Source organism: Pelmatolapia mariae, linkage group LG23 (genome assembly GCF_036321145.2).
Source record: "Pelmatolapia mariae isolate MD_Pm_ZW linkage group LG23, Pm_UMD_F_2, whole genome shotgun sequence".
Taxonomy (NCBI): domain Eukaryota; kingdom Metazoa; phylum Chordata; class Actinopteri; order Cichliformes; family Cichlidae; genus Pelmatolapia; species Pelmatolapia mariae.
Genome location: NC_086246.1, coordinates 18,279,934 through 18,289,516, shown reverse-complemented (window position 1 = coordinate 18,289,516; position 9,583 = coordinate 18,279,934). Strand labels below are relative to the sequence as shown.

General features: G+C 38.3%; 1 protein-coding gene across 1 annotated transcript; it reads left to right on the top strand.

Annotated features, from left to right (window-relative positions):
- Window positions 1–2,985: 2,985 nt before the first annotated feature.
- On the top strand, window positions 2,986–5,370 carry LOC134621383 (nucleoside hydrolase-like). Its single transcript, XM_063467856.1, has 7 exons — window positions 2,986–3,165; window positions 3,255–3,434; window positions 4,229–4,340; window positions 4,457–4,593; window positions 4,745–4,822; window positions 5,035–5,127; window positions 5,218–5,370. The coding sequence occupies exons 1-7, from the start codon at window positions 2,986–2,988 to the stop codon at window positions 5,368–5,370; spliced, it is 933 nt and encodes a 310-aa protein (XP_063323926.1).
- Window positions 5,371–9,583: the final 4,213 nt, after the last annotated feature.

Genomic DNA, 9,583 nt, shown 5'->3' with positions numbered 1-9,583 from the left:
GGATCCTTACTGATGTTAATCCCCAGTAACCTGAAGTATCTAACTCCCTTCTGCTCTGTCTCCTTGATGTAAATCGGGGTGTGCCCTCCGCCCTGCAGTCTCCTGTAGTACACAATGAGCTCCTTGGTCTTACTGACACTGAACAGCAGGTTTTTGTTTCAACAACATGATATCAGGGCTCTCACCTCTGCTTTGTAAGCAGACTTGATGGTGGTATCGTCTGCAAATTTAACTATGGTGTTGGAACTGTGTGTGGCCTCAGAGTCATGGGTGAACAAGGTGTACAGCATGGAGCTGAGTACACATCCCTGGGGGGCACTGGTGTTGAGCGTCAGTGTAGATGACATGGCACTGCCGATCCGTACCACTGTGGTCTGTCTGTGAGGAAGTCAAGATCCAGCTGCATAAGGAGATGATGTTGTGCAGATGCCAAAACTTCATGATGAGCTTGGATGGAATTATCATGTTGAAAGTGGAGCTGTAGTCAATAAACAGCATCCGCACACATGTGTTGTTATGGTCCAGGTGGAAGAGGGCAGTGTGCAGAGCCAGTGCTATGGCAGCATCTCTGGATTTATTTGGCCTGTATGAAAACTGAAAAGGATCAAGTGTAGCAGGCAGTGAAGATGTGATGTGAGCTTTGACTTTACACTCAAAGCACTTAATAACAATGGAGATGAGTGCTACTGGGTGACAGTCATTCAGGCAGCTCACATTAGGTTTCTTTGGGACAGGGATGTTGGCCATCCTCTTAAAGCACCAGAAAACTACAGAGAAAAACAAGAAGAGGTCGAAGAAGACCTTGAAGACAGCTGCCACTTCATGTATGCATGCTTTGAGAGCACGACCCAGGATAATATCTGGTCCGGGAGCTTTCAGTGTGTTTACATTTTTTAAAGTAAACAATTTCAGTAAAATTGAATTGAATTGAATTGATCCCTGGCTTCTGGTTGGATTAAGTCCGTACAGTAACCCATTATACGGAACTCATTGAATTCATTGCTGCCTGTTTTTATTTACATCTTACACCTTTCCTCAATATTTTCAAAATTGCAGTTGTAGTTTTTAAAGTGGCATGGAAAATTCATCAGTAACATATTTTTGCCCTTTCTCCTTTTAGCATCAGTTATCGTTTTAAAGTCTGTGGGAAAATTTTCTAGTTCTGAGTAGTTTAGATATTGCAAATCTTGGATTGACTAAGAAACCAACAAGAATGTGATGCGGCTTCTAAGGACAATGGGTAAGTATAAACATTGGAAAGAACAACTCATCAGTTGGTACGTTGAAGTTTCGGTTTCTCTTAGTATCTAGTCAGATCATCTTTTCATCTGTGTAAGCAAGTGGCTGTAAAGAAACCAGACCTTGCTTGCTCAAAACTCAGATTCTACCAAGGTAAGAATAAAAAAATATTATGGAAGAAATTCATTTGTATGCATATATTTGAGAATCAGGATACTTTATTAATCCCTAAGGGAATTATGTAACTCTGTGCCATCATGTGTGTGTAAAGCTCTTTTTAGATATTAAAAAGGCTGAATGATTGAATTCCACTGAACAGACTCTTCAGTTAAAGTACTCAGTATCAAACATGAGTCATGCAGGCCTGTAAAAGCTACATGGTGTATAATATAGGAAGATATTTAGTAAACATGGCTATACTAAAAAGTGTGAGTGGCAAAATATGCTGCAGGATTACTTTTCATACCTAATGAAATAAAGTGTCAAGAATGCAGTTTAGCATAGACTGTAAGTAGAAAAAGACCAAGACCCTCCATGCTTAATAACTGCAGGGATAAATGAGCATAATATTTTACCTACGAGAGTGGACGAAATTATCTAAATTGTTGCTGTATGACGATAAAAAGTGAAAATGTCTATCTTAGTGTGCCACTTTTTACATAATTTAGCATTTAGCACTTTTGTAACTGTCTTCTTACACATTAATACAAAAATAACACCCATTAGTCGATACCAAAGGATACAAGTGTTACACCTTAAGAATCTGCATACCCAACCTATCTCCCCGTACGTGATTTTTTTTTAAAAGCAGTTCATTTACATGACAAAAACATTTTTTTCACTTTATTCAAGCAAGCAGAAATTTGGACAATCTCAATTCAAGCTAAATTTGTAACACCTACAGAATATCTGAAGGTGGAGTTAGCCATGTAACACTTCCCTATATAAAGCTGGCTGCTCTTCACTTTATAGCATTCAGCTACAAGAGCTCCAATCACTAAGCTGTAAACATCTGCAAGAATCCATTTACCAGGTGAGTATTTTACATTTTATTTCAGTAATAATTTCAGAATCTCACTGTATTGTGAAGGTTAACAAATCTTTAAAATGTAATTCTTAAAACCACCAGAAATCACTTCTTTTTTTTTTCTTTTTTCTTTTTTTTTTGCATCTAAAAGCATAATTTTGTGGGGTTTGGGGTTTTTTGTTTTTTGACAATGGAAAGTGTTGTTTAAAATTCTTCAACCTTGCCACAACCAGATGCAGGTCGATTACCTGTTCATGAACATTGTTCAAAATCATTGTGCAAGCCACTATTTTCATAGAAATTGTAAACTGAAGATCCCAGATATTGTAAAAGCTGATCTAATTATGATATTTGCACTGAACACTACATATTTTAACGCTGTATCTAAAACATATTCTCCTGCCTCTACCATAAACCAGCTGAAGCAGTCTTTCAATCTAACCTTCATATTTAGGAATGGCTACAAAACATGTAGTTATGCTATGAGAGAAAGGTTTTGAGAGTGTGAAAAGAAAAACAGTGTATTGTGTTTATTTAAAATATTTGTAGTTTTCTGTGTGTTTGCCTCTTTCACTCCATCTGACAACTGAGATAGGCTCCGGTTAGACAAGTGGTCAAAAAATGGAGGGATAGATGGTGCCAGTTAATGTTAGAGGAATGAGGTGTGCATTATTAGAAACAATCACTCTTCAGGTTTGAATCCTGTGGTTGAACACAGGATGATGAAGAAGCTCATCATTGATGTGGATGCTGGGGTGGATGATGCTATTGCCATCATGATAGCCCTCTCCACACCTGATGTGGAAGTTTTGGGGATCACCTGCTGCTATGGCAACACGTCTGTGGAGAATGTCCTCAGAAATGTCCTGCGTGTCCTGAAAGTCTGCGACAGGCTGGACGTAAGTTTGTGTCACGCTGTAAGAGAGCCCTTGTACATGAATATGTTCGTAGATTTGTTCTTACATCCAGCGTACAATACGTCATACAGATTCCAGTGTACCGTGGCTGCTCAAAGCCTTTGGTGGACCATGAAAACCATGCAGATAATTTCTTTGGATCAGACGGGTTTGGGGACGTTCCAGATCCAAACGCACCAAGCCTGGATCTGGTGCAGCAGAAAAAAGCCAAACAGGCCATTGTTGACCTTGTTAATGCGAATGATGGAGAGGTGAGTGTGTGCACCATTAAGCTTCTTACATGAATGAAAATTGAGAGCATCATTTTCCTGTGATATGTGTACACTAAGAACGTTATAGCTTACACAGGGGTTGGGTAAAAATGCTGTGTGGAGAAGTAGGTGATCTCAAAATACACTTACCCACTTTTTGTAAACGTTTTGTGGTTCTGATCAGATGTTTTATTTAAAGCCCAGTCACAGATTATTTCAGCAGAAATGCCTTGAAGTTTTCCTTAAAAAATGTGTTTGTTTGTTTTTTAGCTGAAAATTGTTGAACTCCCACACATGAAATTGCATCACCTGACTAATAAAAACTTGTTACCCAGAGCTAATGATGCAATTGCTTTTTCATGGTGACTAGAAAAATGGATGTAGACACAATGATCTCATCTGTTGGTTATGGATGGCAAAGGGTACAATGCACTTGATGGGAAAGAAGCCAACTTGTTGCAAAGTATCACAAAGTTGCCAAACACACATAAAAAAGCATAACTTGAGGCTTTAATGCAGTTTAAATTGGGAAGTCATAAAAAATTATCTGTCAGTTGTCTTGAAGTTTCAAGTGGTTAATAGACAAACTGCACCACTGGGCCATCCCAAACCAGTTTAATTCTCAATTCATTCTAAACATATTTACCAATAATAATTCTTTTAAAAACTTGATGCATATATATTAAGAATTTTTCAAGGAAAATTATTATTTTGCATCTGAGGGTTTGTTTTCAGCTCAAAGTTTGGTTATGGGGCAATAAAATCATCAATACAACTCTGTCTCCGGCCTTCAGGTGATCCTCATATCCACCGCCCCCCTCATGAACCTGGCTGCCGCAGTGCAGTTGGACCCTTCCTTGCCTAAAAAGCTTAAGGCGCTCTACATCATGGGGGGAACCATTGAAGGTGGTCTCCTCACAGAGTATTTCTTCTGTCTCTTATTATCCATTCGTGATTTTAGTCTTATAAATATCTGATATATGTAAGAATGAGTGTGTGACTGTGTTTGTTTCTGTGTGCAGCCAGGGGTAACGTCACAATATGTGGAGAGTTTAACTTTGTGTGTGACCCAGAGGCAGCTTACATCGTGTTGGACCGCTACACCTGCCCAACCTACATCGCTACCTGGGAGTTCACCTGCAACAATAACCTGCCATGGGTGAGGAGAGAAACAAGCTGAACGAGGGCTTCAGTTCTGTTTCAATGAATAATGTCTGAACAGTTTTAAAGTTTGAAAGGATCTCTGCTAACACTGAGTTTGTGTATAAAGTAGTATTTGAAAATATCTTACAGTCTTTTTTTCCCCTTAGTCTTTCTGTGACACCTGGTTATCCGTACATACTGAAAAATCAGACTTTGTGGAAAAGATTTTACGCATCTCAAGACAGGTAAGATTAATTGACATGAAGCAACAAGCATTTAAGTCTTAAGTCCTCACTTTGTACAAGAAAATAAGCTCCAGTTAGCAATGAATTTAACCCATCTTCAGTATTGTGTAAATATGCTCCCAGCCCTTTTGCTTAAATCTCGGTGCCCCACTGGTGACAACTTACAGAATATTATAAGATGTCTAAATACCTCTGACATACTGTGTGAACAGAAGTGTGAACAGAAACATGAAGAATTTAATCCCTGTGACGCCTACGCCATGGCTGCAGCCATCAATGATGCAGTCATACCTAAGAGTGAAGAGGTAAGTGACTGCAACTTTTTTTGTCAGGTTACAATGTAAAACATCTTAGCTGAAATCATTGTTTAATGAATTCTTTTGTTACTCATTCAGGTTGCAGTGACGGTGGAGTTGCAGGGGATCTACACTCGAGGCATGATGGTGCTGGACCGCGACGAGAAGCTGAAAAAAGAACACAAAGTCTTCATCATGAAGAACGTCGACTTGGAGAATTTCAAGGAAATGTTGATTAATGCAGTCAAATAGAGTGATGCTGTACGCTCTGAGACCTGAGTGTTATGTTTCATAACAACAAATAAAAACTTTTGTGTTGCAGTCTCACAAACCATGTACAACATTCATTAAGAAACAGTTTGTCCAGATTGGTGTTGAAGAAGTTGACCAGTTCTCAACTGTGTGGTAGTAAATAAAGTTAATGCTGTGACCCAAATGTATCTGCATAAATGATCAGTATTTATTCAGGTTTAGGTATATGCATTTGCAAAATAGTTTTATGTGTGGTCAAATTGCTTTGTATTTGTGTGTGGACTGAAGCGCATGCTAGTGAGTCCTCAAAAGTTACACACAAATGACTGCACACACATTTGTAAACCTTAGTTTATACTTGTGAATTATACTGTACGCATTTGTCACGTTTTTGAGACATATTGCTCTCCATATGAGATGGTACTACCACCACATTACTTATATCTTTATGTACATTTACAATGTAAACACAAAATATAATAAGAGACAAAACTGCAATAAGTACAGATTTTATTTTTCTGCATACATACAAAAAAAACACAGTAAAATGAATTTACAGTAAATGAAAAAAGGACCAGTAGCTCATGTGACTTAAGGGGTTTTGCAAGGCCAAGTTGCCCAAGATCATAACTCACCAACCTTAACTCCTGACCAATGAACCCTAACCCCTAGCCCATTAAACTTAACACCCTAACAGGCCACAAGCTATCAGCTTGATGTCTGTACAAATCTGACAGGACAAAATGTCAGACTTTTGAAGCAAATGCAAGATAAAGTGACTGAAATAAACCAGGAAATGAAATTGGTACTTTTGCATTGTCTTATACATCAGGAGGTACTGTGTGAGTCAGCGTTAAAAATTACCTGTGTTTTTGATGTTGTAACTAAAATAGTAAACATCATCAGGGTATGACCGCAGAATCAGAGCCAACTCAATGTACAGAATTCAATCACAGAATTGGAACAAACATTTTCATTGTTGAAGTTTAACAAATCCAGATACAGATCGACTCTTGATGTGATGATCACCTGTCTGCTGGCCTTCACATTTCCACTTCAGACCCTGAACCTAACTTTGAAGCACTCATATAAGTACACATCAGACGGGATTTCTGTCACTTTTCTTATCAGATGATCTTCTTATCTATTGACTATCAAGGAACCAGATCTCACTTGCTCAAAGCTATAATTATTTGAGAAGTTCATTTTTATGCATGGATTTTACTCTGCGGCATGAAATGTGTGAGTTAAAGCTACATAAATCTTTCTGGTTTTAGTTATTAAAAGGTTTAATGATTGAACTCCACTCATCAGACTGTTCACTTAAACAGCACTCAGCCACCTTTTAAATTACTAAATGTGGTCCCACACTTTACAATAACACAGAGTTATTTCATTTTTGAATTAAATCATATACATGTAAGCAAAAATAAAGCTTTTCTTAAGTCTTCCTCAAAACTGTATGAACCAGTCTTTATGTTTGGTTATTTTCCACCAAAATCTCCTCATGCAAACATGTAAAAACTCAGGTTGTGGTGGAGCAGTCACACATTTTATAATGGATTCCAGATGGCAAAAAAATAAATTAAATTAAAAAGTAAATAAAAAACATAGTTAAAGAGCTTCATGCATTTCTGCAATATAATCCAATTAATAACTCAAAAAAAGAGATAATGTCCTAGCAGAAAATAATAAATGCATTTTCATTTTTTTAATTCATTCATTCATTTGCTTATATTTACACTGTACCATGTCAAGCAAGATATTAACAAACACAGGTTTACTGTTAAGTGTGAGTGCCAAAATATGCTGCAGGATTACCTTTCACACCTGCTGAATCAAGTGTCAAGAATGCAGTTTGGCACAGCCTGTAATAATAATGAGTTAACACACTTTTTCACAATCATGCTTCAGCCCTGCAGCGGTTTGTGTTGAACAGCAGTTTGTAGGAAGTGTCGCTGGGATGTCAACCACCAACAGACACGTCCAACCTGATCCTCAAGTTCACTCTTGCTTCTCATAAGAGTACGAAATAGAACCCTATTACAATAGCATATTGTAGCAATAGCTTTTTGTTGAGTGTCCTCAAAACTAAACTCCACTGCAGAGGTGAAAAAGTTACATTAAGGTTTGGGCAAATGAGGTGAACACAAACAAATTCTGTGGTGATCAAATGAACTTGAAGTCTGTCTTTATGTAGGAATGAGTTCAGTGTCCAACATTTCAGCAGTTCAGCAGCCTGATGGCTTGTGAAAGTTTCCCTGAACCTGCCGGTGCAGGTCCGAATATTCCTGTACCTTATGTGTGACAGCTGGCGCATGAAGGATGTCTGGCCAGGATCAGAGAGGATCCTCTGGGCCTTCCTTCTAAAGCGCTGTCTGTAGACGTCTTGGATGGCTGGCAGTTCAGACCTCGTGATTGTTGTGCTTCTCTGACCCCCCTCCTTAAAGCTTTGCAGACCAGAGCATTACAATTGCCATACAGGGTTACCAGACAGGCAGACAGAATACTCTCGATAGAGTGGCGTATCATGCTAATGAAAGATGCCCTAATATATTTATATACGCTCTTCAACAATGAACTTAAAAGTTGAATGAAACAATGATATATGTAATGTAGTCTGCACCTCATGTGTTGTGTTCTTATCTTTATAATATAACCAGGTTTTTTTCTATCTAAATGAAGTGTAGTTGTTTTTCAAGTACCACAGTCCTCTTAAAACCATCAACATCTTCGTCCTTTCTGTTTTTAACCTCAGTTATTGTTAAATGCACCTGGGGGAAATCTGACAGCAGGAAGTTTGGATATTGCTGCTCTTGCATAAGATTACTGTAAACAAAGAAGAATGTACCAAAGCTTTGAGGATAGTGGCCATGGATAAACATTGGCAACAACAACTTGTTAGTTGGTATGTTGAAGTTTGGGTTTCTCTGGATCTCTAATCAGATGATCTTTTTATCTGTCTAAGCGAGTGACTGCCAAGAACCGAGACCTCAGATGCTCAAAGCGCACGTTCTACCAAGATAAGAAGAAAAAATATAACTGCTATGGCTCAGGAACAAGTCAAGATTCAGCTGCATAAGGAGATGCTGATGTGAAGATTCCCAAACTTCATGATGAGCCTGGATGGAATTATAATGTTGAAAGTTGAGCTGTAGTCAATAAACAGCATCCACACATGTGTTGTTATGGTCCTGGTGGGAGAGGGCTAGGGTTGCCAACTGTCCCATTTTAGCCAGGAGGTCCTGTATGATGAGCAAAAATTGGTTCCCTTAGTCAACCTTAAATCTCCCATATATTGACCGTTATCTGCAATGTCACATACATTGTATATTTACATTGTACCCAGCTGGTTGCGCACTGTGCTTCTGGCATGCCAGAGTGTCCCTTATTTGATAGTTAAAAAGTTCATCTGTGAATCTATTTGGCCTGTATGAAAACTGAAAAGGATCAAGTGTAGCAGGCAGTGAAGATGTGATGTGAGCTTTGACTTTACACTCAAAGCACTGAATAACGATAGAGATGAGTGCTACTGGGTGACAGTCATTCAGTTAGCTCACATTAGGCTTCTTTGGGACAGGGATGATGGTCGTCCTCTTAAAGTATGAGAAGACTACAGACAAAAACAGGGAGAGGTTGAAGATGTCTGTGAAGACAGCTGCCACTTCATGTGTGCGTGCTTTGAGAGCACGACCTGGGATGTTATCTGGTCGGGGAGCTTTTTGTGTATTTACTTTATAAAAGTATTTACACACATCTGCCCGAGGGATCTGAAAAGGACAGCTGTCCTCCTCTGACAGAAATATAGATATATATTGCAAATCTTGCATCAGCTGGCAAACCCACAAGAATGTGATGCAGCTAAGGACAATGGATAAGTATAAACGCTGGAAAGAACAACTTATCTTTTTTTTATTTATTTATTTATTTTTTTTATTGTTTATTTTATTTTATTTTTATTTTTTTTACTTGCTAGATACGGGACAGGGGAAAAGAAAAGGGAGAAAGAAAGAGGGGGAAAAAAAAAAAAAAAACAGCGGAGAAGAGGGACGGGGATAAAGGGCAAAAAACAAAAACCAACAAAATAAGCAGACAAAAAATACATATATCGATCACCTGGATCACCTGTTGAGAAAGAAAAAAGAAAACAAGCAGAAGAAAACGAGAGTAATAGAATAAACAACATCACAATGATATATGGGAATATAACACG